This window comes from Eubalaena glacialis, chromosome 2 (genome assembly GCF_028564815.1).
Source record: "Eubalaena glacialis isolate mEubGla1 chromosome 2, mEubGla1.1.hap2.+ XY, whole genome shotgun sequence".
Classification (NCBI taxonomy): Eukaryota; Metazoa; Chordata; class Mammalia; order Artiodactyla; family Balaenidae; genus Eubalaena; species Eubalaena glacialis.
Genome location: NC_083717.1, coordinates 7008617 through 7028564, shown reverse-complemented (window position 1 = coordinate 7028564; position 19948 = coordinate 7008617). Strand labels below are relative to the sequence as shown.

Here is a 19948-nt window from a genome sequence, read left to right as displayed (position 1 = left end):
CAAAACAGAAATAGAGTCACAGATGTAAAAAAACAATCTTATGGTTACCAGGGTGGAAAGGGGGGAGAGATAAATTGGGAGACTGGGGTTGACATATACATACTACTATATATAAAATAGATAACTAATAAGGACCTACTGTATAGCACAGGGAACTCTACTCAATACTCTGTAATGGCCTATATGGGAAAAGAATCTAAAAAAAGAGTGGATATATGTACGTATAACTGATTCACTTTGCTGTACAGCAGAAACTAATGTTGTAAATCACCTATACTCCAATAAAAATTAAAAGAAAAAACCAAACCCCCCCCCGCCCCCCGCCATGGTCTACCTGTAGAAACAAGCAGGAGAGGTCACTCACAAAGATCTAATAATGATATTTGAAGGTTTTTTTGCAGAAGTGGTGGAAAAGTACAAATAAAACATTAAATTGAATGGGGTATGCTTATTAGGGTGTCTAGAAGCAGAAAACAGCTTTATAAGGTATAATTACAAAATCTACTGGCTTTCTGTTTGCATTCGCTTCCAAAGAGTCTGACAACAGTCTTAAAACAGTCTCAGAGAAGATGATCACTGATATCCTTATCCGTTCCAAAATCTGAAATTCTCATCACCAAAACTTTTGCAGTCTGCTCCTGGTAACATTATGTTCATTTGAAAAATACCATTTCATACCCTTTCTCTGAGCACTTTCAGTGGAAGGATTATGCATGTCATATACGTTCACCATCTGTAATTAACTAAGGGGAAAGGACATAGAGATTTAAAGGAAGGCAAACTTAGTGACTTTGCTCCCAAGCCTGCATTCTGCTCTCCTCACCTGCTGCCTTTAGGACTTCTATGTGGCACGGAGGCTGCCCGATCTCGATCTAAACCGGGTGCAGATGCAGAGACCTTCTGTCGCCCCTGGTGGCTCCCTAAGCTTATCTAGGTTTTTCACTGCCTAGTTGAGAAGTTGTTACACTAGCGACAGTAGAAATACAGAACAACAGTAGTGCCCCAGAGCATTTCTTCGGATTTCCAGGGCTGAGGATTTAGATGGCTGCTGCTAGAAAAGGGTGGATGAATCAAAGGTAACACATCATTGGGAGAGTCATCCAGGTCTTGGAAGAAGAGGTCTTTCTGAGAACACATTGATTAGGGAGTCGGGTGACATATTCAGGTCTGTAAATGGCAACGGGGCATTTCATCTGCAAGTGGAAACAGGTAAAGCCAAGCTTTCCTGAGACTCAGTACTCTGTATAGACGAGAAACTTGAACTCTACAGGCAAGCTTAAGAGAAAAGACTTAATTGATCACTTTTATAGGACCAGTGTTTATTTAAATTTGTCATAGTCCTGTGGAAACCCTAGGATGGTTTGGAAGAAGCTTGGCCACGAAATAAAATGTTGAAAAATACCCAGACTTTGTTATTTCTAATATTTATATTTGGCAGCTCATTTTGACAAGCTCACAAGAAGCTTAGATTATCCATTGGATAATAAATGAGAAAAGTAGGTCTTAATTTCTAGAGTTCCTAATGACTTAACACCAATTTATAGTAAGAATTTTTCATTCATTTCGGATAAGATTTATTAAACACCCTATGTTCTCTGAAGCTCTGTTGGTATTATCAACAGCTCCAAGCTGGAACACTCTATAACTCCACTGTAGATCAGTGCTCTCCAATAGATATATAATGCAAGCCACGTATGTCATTTAAAATTTTATAGTCATCACATTTAAAAAGAGTAAAAAGAAACATGGGGCATTAATTTTAATAATATATTTTATTTGACCCTAAATATCAAAATTATCATGTAATTGATATAAATTATATCAACATGTAATTGATATAAAAATATTCTTCCTTTTTTTTTCTTTTTTTTACTAAGTCTCCAAAATCCAGTGTTTGTTTTACACTTGCAGCAAGTGACAACTGCTGGATTTTTATTGGTTAAAGTAAAATGTAGTCTTACCCAAAAAATAAAGCTGCGTTTAATGGAAAAAATATCTTATACTGCTACAGTTTTAAAGTTTACATTTAAATGAGTTAAAATGAAGTAAAACTACTAGTTCAGTTCTTCAGTCACTCCACCCACATCTGGGGTCCTCACCATCCATGGTAATGTGGTGAGTGGCTACCATATTGAACTGCACAGCTCGAGAACTTTTGTATAATCTCACACAATGGTGTGTTGAGCCAAATTACCCAAGTCCCTGTTTATTAGATTCATTCATCAAGAAGGTGGTCCCAAGGCGGATGATGGGGTGTATTTAGGACTAAAGCTTTACTTTAAGAACATGGGTTTTTGACTACATATTTCAGCTGTTTAAGAAAGAGTCACCTTGAGTAACTTGAGTTCTTAAAACGTAGGGAGAAAAATTCAATTACATGCCAACTAATTAACAAAAATTTTTTTTTTAATGTATCAAGAACCTATGGCTATTTAAAGAAATAGTATAAAATTTTAACAATCCACTTAATATAACTATCTGCAATTTTAGGAAGGGGGGGGTCCATGAATTGTAAGTGGTTTAGATGTTCTTAAAGCGATGCTAAGTAGGGAACATTTAATCTTACCTTCATCATGTTGTAAATCTTGTTGTTCTTTATTATGGTGGAAAGACCATAAATAAGTCTTTAATATGCCTACATTTTATCGTTGACGTTTATGATATGTTTTTGTATATTTTGACAAAATACCAAGGTAGAAGGAAAAAGCTCTGTCGTATTTGCAATGGTAATTAATGTTGATGTCTGTATTTATGTATCACAAAATCTTGTGTAAACATACTTCAGTGGGGTCACAAGAATGTTTTATATAAATGTACCAAGACACCCTACCTAGAGTTCCATTTAGAACAAAATAATAACATGAAGTGGACCAGCTGAACATACCTTTTAACAACATTCAAATAGCCCATATAAGAAAAGAAGTCCTGTGATAAGTTTGAACTCCAGACAATTGTTTCATGTAAGAGATCCATTTTAAGATTCTGAAGTTTTGCTAACAACTCAAAAAGTCAGTTGGACTCATAGTTTATGTGTGAGTTCTTAATTAAGGATTTTACTGAAATATTTTATAGTAAGTGTCTTTGGAGTTACACCAGACAATAATATCCTCTTCTATTCGGCTTTAGTCACATGACACACAAATGCCAAAGTTTATGAATAGGCAAAAAAAGTGTTCAAATAACTGAATGATTTTTTTTTTCTTCTGGGCTGTAATGATTCAGCCTTTAGTCATATCCCCTTTACATCATGCAACCTTTCCCTTGCCTCTGAACACGACAAGTGTCACCTGGCACGGAGAGTTCATTTGTTACAAACACAGACACTGTGCCAGTAGCAGGTGGGGATTACTATTTTCTTCAATATGGAAAGTTTATCTAGGGTTCAAGGAATGGTTGCATTATGACCATGTTGAAAAGGAAGCACAGATAGACTACTCATGGCACACAAGGGCCTAGTAAAACAAGCACATATTTTTGTCTTATTACCAAAGAAGGAACCGAGATGCTTTCCCCAGTGGCGGAGTGTGGATTGGAGCTCTGATGATCCTCCAACCACCGAGTACAACTGATTCTACCACCAGAAAGCAATTCCCTTCTGCTGGGTCCTTTTCAAGATAAGGATGACAGGATTTTTGAGAACACGCTCTAAGAAACATCTGCCAGCTGCAAGCACAGTCCTCTCAAATCAAGCCTGTAGGGCACAGCTAGCTTCCTACTGGCAACATCTCCTTCAGTCAGTCAGGCATTGGGAGACCTAAAAAGTTTTCCCATAACCTTTACATAAATGGTGCAGTAAATCATCTACATCAGATAACAAGACTTTTTAAAAGATGCAGGAACAAGGGTGGTAGGGACGGGGGAAGCATGTATCTGATCATTTTGTGGATCTTTTGAGATGAGTTGAGAACAGCAGGCTGGCACCTGTGGCCAGGACAGAAAGACGCAATCCTGCTGATGGAATTGACTGTCACATATGTTTCTGTTATGGAGCGTGTGCTCAGAGAAAACAAAGGACCCAGATTTATCTCCCTTAGAGTTACAAGCCTTTGAACCTCCTTGGATGAACATTCTATATTAAAAACCCAAAGCCTCTGTTTTCTAGGTTGAACATAAATCCAAACTCCAGCAGACATCTCGTAAGAGAAACAGAGGCAAGCTAAGTGAAGAAAGATGTGGCAGTATTTGCTTTAAATGCCACCAAAGTTTACTGAAATATTTAGACTGTGTGAATCCATGGATGTTTCCAATTGGACTTCCTGGACTTTGCTGGAGAAGGTAAGACATTTTGGGAGGGTTACTATTACTGAGACCTGAGACTTAACTCGTTTTAGGTACAAAGCTAGAGCTTTTTATACATAATTTTAATAATCTTCTTAACAATACTTTCAGGTCAATGTGGTTAACAGCCTCAGCAAAGTACATAGAGTGATTTCCAGAAGGTTTCCACTTAGAGCAGGGTGGATCCAGGGTGAAGGCCAGGAGAAGCTGTTTTGAAATCTTTGGATTTTCTTCGATGCTGCCTGCCTGTGTTAGAGGTTCCCAATCCTAGCTTCACTGCAGAATCATCACTTGTAGAGCTTTCAAAGCACAGTAGCAGGGCTCCACCCGACTCACTCAATCCTGATGTTTCGGATGGGGTCTGAGCATGTATAAATCTTAAAAGTCACATGGATGGTGATTCTTTGCATACTCAGGGTTGAAAATCACTAATCAAGGGATGAATTTAAATTACAAAAAGTAGATTCGGCTAGAAAGAGTAAATATCAGTTACCTTTTTAAGACCTAGGCTGAAGAGAAATTACGAGAGTATCGACTTTTACACCGTCCGAAGCAATGCTTCTCAAACATGACAGGGTACCTGCTGCCCTGATGATTTTGATAAAAGGCAGATTCTGACTCAGCAGGTCTGGAGTGAGGCCTGTTTCTGAATTTCTAACAGTTTCTTAGGTACTGCTGATACTGCTGGTCTGCAAAACACATATTGAGTAACAAGGACCTGGGGACCAGAATCCAAGTCGAGGTTGCAAGTTTCTATGGCGTGACCAAGAGATGACGTTTACATGTTAACATTGCTTCCCGGAGCCCTGACTGTGGTCACTGTCACTGTTAAAGGCAGAGTTTTGGTGACCGTGCCTGTTCATCCCCCGTCATCTGTTCTCCCCTCTGCTCTGCATGGCCTTGCCAGGTTGCTGAGGAGGCCAGCAGTTGTGCTGTGACAGATATGTGGGTGTCAGTCATGTTTAATAGCCTCAGTTTAAAACCTATTTCATTCAAATGAAGCTCAGAGTGTACTTCTCTCTTCCCCCAGGTATTACTGGTCTTTGTTTAGAAAGGAAAGATGACTGGCCCTGTAGCGGGTCTGTGGCAACTGTCCCTAAGGAAGAGAGTTGCCCTCGCCACCTCACTCACCAGGCTGTCTTTAAAATTACAATCGGTATGACTTCATTCTGATGATCATTACTATCTGGACCTCTTTCAGACAAAAGAGCCTAATTAAAAAAACGGTGTTAGTCCTGAATTTTGTGGGGGAGGGGTAGAAATTCACACTGAAGACTTAAAAATTTGATCAAATAACACTAAGGAATTTCCAGACTGAAATAAGAAAATAGTGATCTGAAGTGGGAAACTTTTCTCAAGCCACTGTAATGAGCATGTAAACCTAGCACAAGCAAAACAGTGATTTAAAAAATAATTTCAATAAAATTATTTGTACTTATATATTTTAAGATACTCACTGCTATGCTGCCTTCAGGGAGTTTGGCTGGCTGATCTTTATAAGGCATCTTCTTAACTTCAAAGGACACCAGGGATGCAAGAGAATAGGGATCATTTTTCCTCTGAAATTAAAAATATTAAGTTAAGTATAGTCCATGTAAAGCTTTTAAAAGTTATATTGGCAGCCAACCGGTTGTTTTTCATGTTATCCATTTCCAAAGCAAAATTTCCTGCTTCCTTCTCTCTTCCTTCTCTCTCTTTACTTTTTCCCCATCCATCTATCCATTCATGATCCATTCATCATCTCCCCGTCCATCTTCCATCCATCATCCATCCATCATCCACCCATCATCCACCCATCATCCACCCATCATCCACCCATCATCCACCCATCCATCACCCATTCACTATCCATCCAACCAACCATTCATCTTCTTCTTATTTCTAAAGATAATTCATCTTATGAACAAAAGGCTTGGCATAATAAGATTAAAATAAAAACAGAAAAGCAGAGTTCCTAAAAGGAGTAAGCACAAGTGCCATTAGTGAAGAACATAACAGGGAGACATCGTGGGTTACAAATTCTTGTTATCTGAGAGAAGGAAATATTTTAGGAGAGAGACTGCTGCTAAGTTACAAAGAAATTAATCACATTTCATCGTATACAGAAGACCCAGAACAGATCTCTCAGTCATGGCACTATTAGGATTTGGGGTTGGTTAAGGAACTGTCCTGGGCGTTGTAGGATGTTTAGCAGCATCCATGGCATCTACCCACTAGATGCCAGTAGCACCCCTCACCCAGTTGTAACAATTGAAAATGTCTCCAATTACTGCCAATGTCCCCTGGGGAGCAAAATCCCCCTGGTTAAGAACCACCGACCTAGAGGCATACAGTGTTCTTGACAGAACTTTTCAGCAAGTTCTTTTTGTTTAATCGGTTCTCATATTAACTGTTGATTAAGGTCAAGGGAAAGTATTTAAGAGTAACTCAAGGAAAACCATTCTGAGAACTTAAGCTCCCGTGGTTCTCTTCCATTTAGCTTGAGACAGTGATGAGAGCTATCCAGGGGTGGGCTGTAGCTGGCTCATAATGGCGCTGGAGAGCAGAACGTTAAAATTTCAAGAATTTTGAGTACCTGTTGTTAAATAGAGCCATTATTAAAACAAGTTATATATACATAAACGTTAGTAAATTATATTTTTAAAAAGGTAATAAACACTCTAAACTCAGTACTTAGTAATAATTTTATTGCATTTTACTATTATCTATGCTCTTGATATTATTTAAGTCTATTGTATCTGTAGGGAAAATACTGTATGATGGTGTGCTGCTCTGCATCTCTTCCCAACTCCGTATTCAGTGAGGTCATGTTGGCAGCTTGAAATTGACCATGGCGGGAACAGTTACACCATGGGAATCAGCAAATGTTACATTTCAGAGTTTTTTTCCCTCCAGAAAGTGGTTTATTAAACATTTACTAGCACTTCCCCATCTATAATCCAATGTTGAGTTTCTTGAGCCCAATCCAACAGGTTGCATTGTAATAATTTAAATATTTTTACAAATTTTTTTTTCCCCTGTGGTTCAATTTTTTCTCCTTTCAATAAACCCCATTTCTTCTGTGTGATGAGGACAGGCTAGAGTATGCAAAACTTTTATATATACTTAAAGTCACTATTTCTTTGGCTTTTTTGTTTTTTCTGTCCTGACATTATAGGGTAAGCAACTTTGTTCATTTGGAAAAATTCATTTTTGGTCGTTATTCTTCCTATGTTCTCTTGTCTCCTGGCATTTCCATTTTAACTGAAAGCTGGATTTTTGTTTGTGTGAGAAGTGTTTTTTAAAATGTGGAAATCTTTGCTCATAAAATCTTGTGTGTACTTGGTGATTTAAATCTACTTTCCTTAATACCATGGCTGATAGACTCAGAAGAAACATGACAAATTCTGGTAATGAGATTCTGTGCATAAGGGTTATAAAACATATTCAAATGTGTGTCCAGGCTCCCAAACCTTCAAAGAACAAGTTTTCTTTAGTCTCCAAGTTCAATAAAAAAACACTGATGGAAAATAATTCCCTTGCTCTTGAAGTCATATCTTTGGGAAACAAATCATGAGAGAACTCTATCTCCGAATCAACTCTAGATGTAAAGTTTTTGTCCTACATGATATTCTGCATTTATGAACATGGAAATTTCTTAATGAATAACAAATGAACTTAATTACAAAGCAGAAATAGAGTCACAGATGTAGAAAACAAACTATGGTTACCAGGGAGTAAAGGAGTGGGGGAAGGATAAATTGGGAGATTGGGATTGACATATACACACTACTATATATAAAATAGATAACTAATAAGGACCTACTGTATAGCACAGGGAACTCTACTCAATATCCTGTAATGACATATATGGGAAAAGAATCTTAAAGAGTGAATATATGCATATGTATAACCAATTCACTTTGCTGTATACCCAAAACTAACACAACATTGTAAATCAGCTATACTCCAATAAAAATTAAAAAAAAAGAGAGAGATGGGATTTGAAGTCTAGAATGTGGAGAAACATGTTTCTCTGAGGGGATTTTCTCTCACCTTCCTTTAATCCCTCTACTCTGGCCATTTTGACTCTTCCTCACATTTTCCATTCATCACCCATCTTTACCGTCATTTCCCTTGGTTCACAAAACACTGTGCTTTGCTGAACCTCAGAAACACCTGGGATCAGGTTCACAGATCGTGATGCATTAAGTCTGGGATGAAACTATAGTTGCCCTATATTGTTTGGAATTTCCACATTGTTGTTTAGCTTTTTATCTTTCTTGATTACTTTCTTCCCCGACAAGATTACCCAAAACTGGAAGGCGTAGAGCATGGAATATAATAAGGCTTATACCTTCCATAGCACCTGGAACAGTATGCCCGGAAGGGCTTCATCAATCCTGCTTGACTGACAGCATGAATGGATGGTGAATGAACACATCAGATGGCTGGGTTATCCGATAACCCTCCTATCCCGTATCCATCCATTTGATAGCACCTTATAAAAGGTTTAATTCTGTCAATTATTGAATTGGACCTCCTACCCCATCAATGAGATTAGGAAGTTCAGGAAGTTGTAAGAGAAGGTAGTGACATAAAATGAGGGCTGCCGATCATGATAGGGGGCTATGGACACACTCTCACCTCTGTTACCTAATTCAGCAATGCAAGTGGACGCAGTCTGGGACCTAAACAAATCTGGTGGTAGGCAAATAGACTGTAAATAATACAACTCATAGATTGATCTGTTCTTTATTTTAAATTATTCTCCAAAAGCAATGTTTCTTCTACCCTTTTCAGTAGAAAAATGCATTTTTTTTTCATTTTTCTAAGATGCTCTGAGGCTCCACGGAATGGGAAATATGAGCTATTAGGCTCTGATCTAGGTCAGCATCAAAGATACACGAGTATTGTGTCTGTAAGTCAAAAACCTGGTACAGGTAAGCGTTTAATTCATGAAAAACAATCATGAGCACAGTCCTTTTATTGATTCCATGTTCAAAGTTGAATGCTTTCAGCAGTGCTCTTTACATAACTATGACATTATTCTTATGTTAAAAAATCATCTCTTCTTCTGCGTGGCAATCTACTGCTGTAATAGCCATCACTGCCATATTGTAGGCAATTTAGGATTAAAAAAGCAGCTGGAGTTAATATCCCTTGACAATATCTTGAACCCTCCACATGCCCCAGCTAGCTATTAATCCTCAGAAAATGCCCTATCCGTCTGTCATTGCCACATCATTGAAACTGTGGTTTGCAGCCCACCACCTGCCTCTATTATGTACTAGTGCACAAAGATTGGCTTATGGTCATGGTACTCATAAAAATTACAGAACTGGTAACAAATGAAGTGGAGAGTGAGGCTTTTAAGTTGGTTAAAGACCTAGTGAGCGTGGCTGGGACCATGAAGTGCTCCCCCGCTGCTTAATTCCTTCTCAAGAATTATTTTTAAACCACACATCCATTTTATAAAGCCTATGTTTAAATACTCAATACCTCCCAGAAACAAAGCCTTGTGGGACAACAAAACTTAAACAATTACTGGTCAAACTTTAAGCTGTTAAAGAGGTTGCTCTTTCAAGCAACAATCACAGCACAGATCATCGTTTAGAATTAAAGACCAGTATGCATGTTTACCATGTGGGCAAAACCAAACATAACGCCGCAAATCATGACAGCTGAGAATCATAAACTTTCTCTCCCGGATTAGGAAGGCAGAAAATGTTTGCCTCCTGCTGGGTTGTGTGACAAAACTATTAAAGACTTCCAGGATGTAGTATATTCTTTGAGCGGCAGGCCGGCGGCAGTTTGCAGTAATGCTCTCCTCTTTGGCCATCAGCTTCTGAGACTGGTATAAGCAGAAACAGTGGAAGTACAGAAGTTTGGGCTATGGCTGTGGGTGAACATGAAGTGACGTGTGCCAGTCTCTCCTGAATCTTTGGAAGTGTCACTTTGCTCTGGTAGAACCTCAGAATGTCCCTGCAGGTTGTTCTGGTCTGACTCTACTTGTGCTAAATAGTTATTGTTTAGAAAATCCTAATGGGAAGCAGCCGCATAGCACAGGGAGATCAGCTCGGTGCTTTGTGACCACCTAGATGGGTGGGATAGGGAGGGTGGGAGGGAAATGCAAGAGGGAGGGGATATGGGGATATATGTGTACATATAGCTGATTCACTTTGTTATACAGCAGAAACCAACACAACATTGTAAAGCAATTATACTCCAATAAAGATGTTAAAAAAAAGAAAATCCCTCAATTGCTATTGACTTCTTCCATATCCAATGGGTCTTCAACAGGTAGATGAAGATGCAATTTTCTTTTCTGTCTTTTTTTTTTTACTTCTACATGGTGAAAGTGCTTTATTTTTTAAACTTTTTAAAAGATTTATTTTATTGAAGTATAGTTGATTTACAATGTTGTGTTAATTTCTGCAAATTGATTGCAGAGCAAAGTGATTCAGTTACACATATATATACATTCTTTTTCATATTCTTTTCCATTACAGTTTATTACAGGATATTCGATATAGTTCCCTGTGCTATACAGTAGGACCTTGTTTTTATCCATTCTATATATGATAGCTTGCATCTGCTAACCCCAAACTCCCAATCCATCCCTCCTCCACCCCCCTTCCCCCTTGGCAACCACAACTCTGTTCTCTATGTCTGTGGTTCTGTTTCTGTTTCATAGATAGGTTCATTTGTGTCATATTTTAGATTTCACATATAAATGATATCATATGGTATTTGTCTTTCTTAAAGGTGCAATTTTCACTCCATAGGTCTTCTATTGGAACAGTATGTTATGCACAGAACGGACGTATGTCATCTAAAATAGTCATTTCCCCCGTGACTGTAATGTCGTAATGATTTTAGTCCTGCTTCATTGAAAAGCTGTGCTTCCTCATTTCAGTAGGATGTGATGCCCAAAGTAATAGGAGGCGTGGATGGTTATCATTTAGACTGTGTGGGCTTGGGAATTCATTAAAACTCATCTTCCCCAACTCTTAGAGAAAAAGTAACAGCCAAAAAGCAGAATGGCAATGAGCAAATTGATGGCATGCAAGTGGTACCTGAAGCAGTGCCTGGCCCATAGTTGGCAGTTGGTACTTCATAAATATTTATTGAGTGAATGAATAAATCATGGTTTAACAACAACAGCAAAAAGAAATTGTGCACTGCCCTTCTCCTTAGGTCAGTTGTTCAAAGCCAGGAATGATTTTGCCCCCAGGGGACACTGGCGATGTCTGGAGACATTTTTGGTTGTCACAGCTAAGGTGAGAGTTGTTACTGGCATCTAGTGGGCAGGGGCCAGGGATGCTGCTAAGCGTCCTATCATGCACAGGACCACCCCACAACAAAGAATTCTCTGAACCAGAATATTAATAGGGCTGAGGTTGAAGAATCCTGCCTTAAGTTAAAAAAAAAAAAAAGGAATGCTTCACAAAAACCTTTTTAAAAATACCTTTAATTTTCCTCCTGTTTATTTTAGAAACAAAATCATATAAGATTTGTGAGACTACCGTAAGTATTCTGACTCATAGAAAACGTGAGAATCTAGAGCTACAAAATTCTGTATTATTAGCTAGACTCAGAAGGATTTTATCATTGGATTTTCTATGGTACAATGAGCCAAATGAGTTTTCTGGTAGTTAAAATATGGGCAAGAATGCATAGACTTGAGGAGTTTTAATTTAGCTTTTTTCCCCCAAATCCTCCCCAAACAACAAGGTCACAACACAGCATTCTCATTTAAATAAATAGCAATTTCCACATGGAAAAATTCATCTGCTTCGTATAAAGGAGATTTTAAACTTTTAAAATACACACAATCAATATAATCATCCTGAGAAGTATGGGATGCCACAGTCCAGACAAGCCAAAGGAGTGAGGAATCCACAAATCAATGTGCCTGGAACTTTACTGAGAAGCTGTTCTGGCTGAAGCCCAGGCTGTGATATCACCAGACAAGAAGAACTTTCTAGGACACTATCTCTTCCCCTGCTAAACTATTTATATTTGAATTTTTCTGGGCATGTGGCTTGAATTATGTTCTTGTACTCACCATCATTTCATTAACTACTATTTACCGAGGAACTACTAGATAGTGTTGAGTCAAACAGATTTGTTCAAATCTCAGCTACTGTCTGACAGTCTTAGGGACTGAGGATATTTAAATTGTGTTCACCTAACATATCACACACACACACACACACACAATGGAATATCATTCAGCCATAAAAAAGAAAGAAATCTTGCTTTTTGCAACACCATGGATGGACCTTGAGAGCATTATGCTAAGTGAGATAAGTCAAACAGAGAAAGAAAAATAGGGTATGAACCCACTTATGCGTGGAATCTAAAAAAAGCCATATTCATAGAAATAGAGAACTGATGGTTACCAGGGGTTGTGTGTGGGGGAAATGGATACATGATGTTAAAGGAACAAACTTGCAACTAGTACATCAATAAGTCCTGGAGACCTAACGTACAACGTAGTGATTATAGTCAACAATACTATAGTATAAACTTCAAAGTTGTTAAGAGCCCAGATCTTAAAAGTTCTCAACACACACACACACACAAAGGTAATTATGTGAGGGGATAGAGGTATTAACTAACCTTATTGTGATAATCATGTCACAATATATAGTATCAAATTGTCATGTTGTACACCTTAAGCTTACATATGGTCATATGTCAATAAGATCTCAATAAACCTGGAAAAATATAAACTTCACCTGATGGGAAAGATGACCAGCTGATCTAGGCTCCATTCCTTCCAGAGAGTTCTTCAAAATTTTTTTAAAATTAAAAAATTAAATTTAAAAAAATTTGAAAATTAATCTAAAAATATAAAAAATTTTAATGGAAAAAATAGAAAATTAAAAAAGTTAAAACATCTCAAAATCCTTTTCAAAAAAGCTTCCCTCTGAGCTTTTGAGAAGAGGTTTCCTGTGAGTGGCACGTCAGAGCTGCACTGTTTCTCTTACCTGGAGAAATGTCTTGGCCCATAACCGTGACCTGACTTTCAGGACAGCGCTTTCTCCTCCTCCTAGTTGTCCCACTGCACAGGAGATTTGTAAGCACTCGATATTTGTACAATTCTGCAAAAAACAACAGCAGTGGTGATGAACCAGTGTCTTTAAATTGTGGTAGAGAATCAACACCAAAGTCAGTTTATTTACATTTTGTTTCCTCAGAAGTCATCCCTTAATCCATAAACTTTAAATAAAGAACAAGTACACTGAAATGATCAAGAAAAAACACAGTTAGGTAGGAAAGATGCATCAACATTAGTGGTAATGTAGAGCTAAAACGGAGCATAAAATACAACATAAAATTTAAGCTCTGTTCTAAGGACTTTACTTCCCACAGCAGTGACTGAATTGCTGTTTCGTATTCTCAGAACTTGGGAAAATATTTCTTATAGACAATCACAACACCTGACCCTGGACTAAGTAAATCCTGAAAAAGCTTCGGAGGAAGGTCCATGAGTCCATTATCTCAGAGAACCAATGATATTAAGCCATTGACAGGTATTTGTTCCATAACATTATTCTATCTTAAGTTACTTCCTGGTTATAAGGCAGAATCTCCTGCAAGTTCCATCTATTAAGTTGTATTTATTTACTTATTTATTTATAATTTTTATTGGAATATAGTTGATTTACAATGTTGTGTTAGTTTCAGGTGTACAGCAAAGTGAATCAGCTATATACATACATATATCCACTCTGTTTTAGATTCTTTTCCCATATAGGTCACCGCAGAGTATTGTGTAGAGTTCCCTGTGCTATACAGTAGGTTCTTATTAGTTATCTATTTTATATATAGTAGTGTGTATATGTCAATCCCAATCTCCCAGTTTATCCCTCGCCCACCTCTTTCCCCCCTAGTAACCATAAGTTTGTTTTCTACATCTGTGACTCTATTTCTCTTTTGTAAATAAGTTCATTTGTACCATTTTTTTAGATTCCACGTACATTAAGCTGTTTTTAAACTAGTCTGTAGGGTTGCCTAACTTATAATGGGTAACTTATAATATATGAAATGCATATTCCTAGAAAGTGTTCATTATGATGACATTCTATCGAATTGTATTTTTCTGATTGGATCCCAATATGTAAATCAATGGACACCTCACAATTCATTTTCTGTGTGCCCATGGATAGGATGATACTTCTCGAATTGTACCCCCTCACTGACCTGAATTTATCTTGTGGATTGTGCTTCATTCATTTTCCACCTCTCAAGCACTGATGCTCAATAAGCATCAGTTTATTGGATAGTATGTGAAGTAGTGGACTGAGGCATCTCACTTTAATGACATTGATAAACCACAGAGTAACCTGAGGAATGTACTATTGATACAATTAAAAACTGTTTTTGGACTTCCCTGGTGGTCCAGTGGTTAAGACTCTGCCCTTCCACTGCAAGGGGCACAGGTTTGATCCCTGGTCAGGGAAGTTTCCGCATGCGGTGCAGCCAAAAAATAAAACATAAAACATAATTCTCAACTTAAAAAAATGGTTTCAAAAAAAAGAAAAACCTTTTCTGAGAACCTCAGAATTGTCCAAAAACAAAGCAGTCAGGATTGTGTATCTGATAAAGTCCAGTAAGGCCAGATTTCTCTAAGATGTTTCCAAATACAGGTGGGCTGGGCTGTTCTGGTTCCACTAGCTGGGCACGAGAGGTTTGGGGCCTTGTGCCTTGAGCAGGAGCAGGAATCTCAAAGTTCTGCAGTTCGTGCCCCTTGTGAGGACTCTCATGTTTACCTGTGCTCCGTTACTGACATGCTGTGTATATCACCAATCCCACCCTCTGGAGGCAAAAGAACGGAGTCAGAAGGAGGTAATTCTTGTAAACTCCCTGGGATGGTGGTCCCTGTTAGCTAGCTCTGTTGGAGGATTTTTGGAGAAGGTGATGCTCAGAATGAATCTTGAAGGGCGAGGAAGAGTTACTTAGCAGTATGAGGTGATGAGGGCATGGTTCTCCTGTGTAAGACCAGGGCATGTTCAGAAGAGAGGAGAAAAGGGTATTTGGGGGGTGGGGTGGGCAGGTGGAAATGAGATAGGAATGAGGGAAAGTCTAGGTGGTAAAGAATCTTCCTATTTGCTAAGAAGTTTCAATTTGATTCAGAAGGTCCCGGGAAGCCCATGAAGCATTTTAAACCAGGGATCTAATCATGTTTGTATTTTAGGGGACAGGTGGTAGGTGAGGAAGAATGGAGGGAGAAGAGTGGGAGGCAAGGAGGTTGATAAAGGCCAAGTGAGAAATGGCCAGAGTCCAGGTGAGAAATGTGGGGCCCTGAACTGATGCCGTGGGACTGGAGAGAGGAAGATGAATTCTAGAGAAGTTTAGGAAGTAGAATAGATCCTTGGTGACTATTGGACTATATCCAATCAAAGGTTGGGACGAAGGAGAGAGAGGGATGGGGGAGCTCTTTTGCTTGGGGGATTCAGTGAATGGGTACTGGCTTTCCTGAGATTGGGAATGCTAGAGAAGAGGCACATTTCGGGGGGATCATGGAGACAGTTTTGCACATGTTGGGGCTGGGGTCGATCAGACATCCAGATGGACGTATACAGTCTAGAGTGTAGTCAGGAGGGGCTAAGATGGCAGAAGGCACACCTAGGCATGACTGGAGTTAGGGTCACACAAGAAATTTCTCTAAAAGAGCAAAATCAATGGGAGAGAAGAGGGAGGGGGCTGTGGATGGAATCCTGAGGCACAGGAGCATTTAGGGATGGGCAGAAGAGAAGTCGGTGAAAAATTCCAAGAAGGGGCAGGCCGGAAGGCAGGACGAGAACCAGAAGAGAATGTTTTGGGGATGGCAAGAGATGAGATGATTTCAAGAAGTGGTCAAGAGTATCATATGCTGAGGAGGGTCAGAAAGATAAGGTTTCTGCACGCTGAGTAGTGAAAGGGGGGAAAAGAAAGCTTGGAGAGGAGGAGATGGAATGAAAAGTACAAAAGCAGTGGGGACCCAAGATGAGAAAGGCAAGGATATTCTTAGGCGGACGAGAAATTATAGTTCCATGTTAACAGATACAGATTTTTTCTATGCAAATTGGAAATTATGATCCCAACACAGGATGCTGGCATTTTGCACTTTCAAATTCCTAATCAGAAATGGGATTCAGTAAGTTGTTTTTAACTAAACAAAAACTGTAGGAGGTCTTATTTAGCTTTTGATTTTAAAATAAACTTTGCATAATCACTCTCCATCCAGAACTGTTTGACTTGAGGACATGGGGAGGTGGATGATTTGCAATTTTTGAACCAATAAGAGAGAAAGGGAATAAAACATGAGTTATCAAAATCAGATATGGAAATAAAGGATCGCCTTGCTCTCATCTGTAAATAATACGTTTCTACGATATTCAGAAGTTAAAAATCGTCTTGCATTAAAAAGCTTTAATGAGACAGAATAGGAGGGAAAAAATCTGACCTTACAACAGAAGTGAATATAATATTCAAAGGAATTTTAGTTATTGAACTCCATTGCCTCAGCGTATGCATGAGAAATACACCAAAGTGGAAAATGGAAAATATATTTAAATCTTGATTTTCCAAATTGTTGGTTCCCATAGGTTTGGACATTGGTTCGCCAGAGGGCTTTCTCATTGGCACTGAGTATGAGAATTCTATAGCTGTCAGTCATTGTTTTCTTTTTTAAAAATATCAAGAAAAAGAGAGAGAGGACTCAAATCAATAAAATTAGAAATGAAAAAGGAGAAGTTACAACAGACTCCACAGAAATACAAAGCATCCTAAGAGACTACTACAAGCAACTCTATGCCAATAAAATGGACAACCTGGAAGAAATGGACAAATACTTAGAAAGGGATAACCTTCCAAGACTGAACCAGGAAGAAATAGAAAATATGAACAGACCAATCACAAGTAATGAAATTGAAACTGTGATTAAAAATCTTCCAACAAACAAAAGTCCAGGACCAGATGGCTTCACAGGTGAATTCTATCAAACATTTAGAGAAGAGCTAACACCCATCCTTCTCAAACTCTTCCAAAAAATTGCAGAGGAAGGAACACTCCCAAACTCATTCTATGAGGCCACCATCACCCTGATAGCAAAACCAAAGATACTACAAAAAAAAGAAAATTACAGACCAATATCACTGATGAATATAGATGCAAAAATCCTCAACAAAATACTAGCAAACAGAATCCAACAACACATTAAAAGGATCATACACCATGATCAAGTGGGATTTATCCCAGGGATGCAAGGATTCTTCAATATACGCAAATCAATCAATGTGATACACCATATTAACAAATTGAAGGATAAAAACCATATGATCATCTCAATAGATGCAGAAAAAGCTTTTGACAAAATTCAACACCGATTTATGATAAAAATTCTCCAGAAAGTGGGCATAGAGGGAACCTACCTCAACATAATAAAGGTCATATACGACAAACCCACAGCAAACGTCATTCTCAATGGTGAAAAACTGAAAGCATTTCCTCTAAGATCAGGAACAAGACAAGGATTTCCACTCTCACCACTATTATTCAACATAGTTTTGGAAGTCCCAGCCATGGCAGTCAGAGAAGAAAAAGAAATAAAAGGAATCCAAATTGGAAAAGAAGAAGTAAAACTGTCACTGTTTGCAGATGACATGATACTATACATAGAGAATCCTAAAGATGCCACCAGAAAACTACTAGAGCTAATCAATGAATTTGGTAAAGTTGCAGGATACAAAATTAATGCACAGAAATCTCTTGCATTCCTATACACTAATGATGAAAAATCTGAAAGAGAGATTAAGGAAACACTCCCATTTACCATTGCAACAAAAAGAATATAATACCTAGGAATAAACCTACCTAGGGAGACAAAAGACCTGTATGCAGAAAACTATAAGACACTGATGAAAGAAATTAAAGATGATACAAACAGATGGAGAGATATACCATGTTCTTGGATTAGAAGAATCAACATTGTGAAAGTGACTATACTACCCAAAGCAATCTACAAATTCAATGCAATCCCTATCAAATTACCAATGGCATTTTTTACGGAACTAGAACAAAATATCTTAAAATTTGTATGGAGACACAAAAGACCCTGAATAGCCAAAGCAGTCTTGAGGGAAAAAAACAGAGCTGGAGGAATCAGACTCCCTGACTTCAGACTATACTACAAAGCTACAGTAATCAAGACAATATGGTACTGGCAGAAAAACAGAAATATAGATCAATGGAACAGGCTAGAAAGCCCAGAGATAAACCCACACACCTATGGTCAACTAATCTATGACAAAGGAGGCAAGGATATACAGTGGAGAAAAGACAGTCTCTTCAGTAAGTGGTGCTGGGAAAACTGGACAGCTACATGTAAAAGAATGAAATTAGAATACTCCCTAACACCATACACAAAAATAAACTCAAAATGGATTAGAGACCTAAATGTAAGACTGGACACTATAAAACTCTTAGAGGAAAACATAGGAAGAACACTCTTTGACATAAATCACAGCAAGATCTTTTTTGATCCACCTTCTAGAATAATGGAAATAAAAACAAACGAATGGGACCTAATGAAACTTCAAAGCTTTTGCAAAGCAGAGGAAATTACAAACAAGACAAGAAGACAACCCTCAGAATGGGAGAAAATATTTGCAAACGAATCAACAGACAAAGGATCAATCTCCAAAATATATAAACAGCTCATACAGCTCCATATCAAAAAAACAAACAACCCAATCCAAAAATGGGCAGAAGACCTATATAGACATTTCTCCAAAGAAGACATACAGATGGCCAAGAAGCACATGAAAAGCTGCTCAACATCACTAATTATTAGAGAAATGCAAATCAAAACTACAATGAGGTATCACCTCACACCAGTTAGAATGGGCATCATCCGAAAATCTACGAACAACAAATGCTGGAGAGGGTGTGGAGAAAAGGGACCCCTCCTGCACTGTTGGTGGGAATGTAAATTGATACAGCCACTATGGAGAACAGTATGGAGGTTCCTTAAAAAACTAAGAATAGAATTAACACCTGACCCAGCAATCTCACTACTGGGCATACCCAGAGAAAACCATAATTCAAAAAGACACATGCACCCCAATGTTCATTGCAGCACTATTCACAATAGCCTGGTCATGGAAGCAACCTAAATCCCCATCAACAGACGAATGGATAAAGAAGATGTGGTACATATATACAATGGAATATTACTCAGCCATAAAAAGGAACGAAATTGGGTAATTTGTAGAGACATGGATGAATCTAGAGACTGTCATACAGAGTGAAGTAAGTCAGAAAGAGAAAAACAAATATCGTATATTAACGCATATATGTGGAACCTATAAAAATGGTACAGATGAACCGGTTTGCAGGGTAGAAATTGAGACACAGATGTAGAGAACAAACGTATGGACACCAAGGGGGGAAAACCGCGGTGGGGTGGGGATGGTGGTGTGCTGAATTGGGCGATTGGGATTGACATGTATACACTAATATGTATAAAATAGATAACTAATAACCTGCAGTATAAAAAAAAAAATCCAAAAAAAAATGAATTGAGGTATAATTGACATAGAACATGATTAGTTTCAGGTATACAGCGAAATGATTCAATATTTGTACATATTGTGAAATGAGCACTACAATAAGTCTACTTAACACCCATCACCAC

General features: G+C 38.2%; 1 protein-coding gene across 1 annotated transcript in view; it reads right to left on the bottom strand.

Moving 5' to 3' along the window:
* Positions 1 to 19948, bottom strand: part of ITGA8 (integrin subunit alpha 8) — a 182473-nt gene that overhangs the window by 13796 nt on the left and 148729 nt on the right. The window contains exons 27-28 of the mRNA XM_061178163.1: positions 13257 to 13370; positions 5736 to 5837 (exon numbers count right to left, since the gene is read on the bottom strand). Of these exons, the coding sequence (XP_061034146.1) occupies positions 5736 to 5837; positions 13257 to 13370 (216 nt within the window). The remainder of the gene's footprint in view (positions 1 to 5735; positions 5838 to 13256; positions 13371 to 19948) is intronic.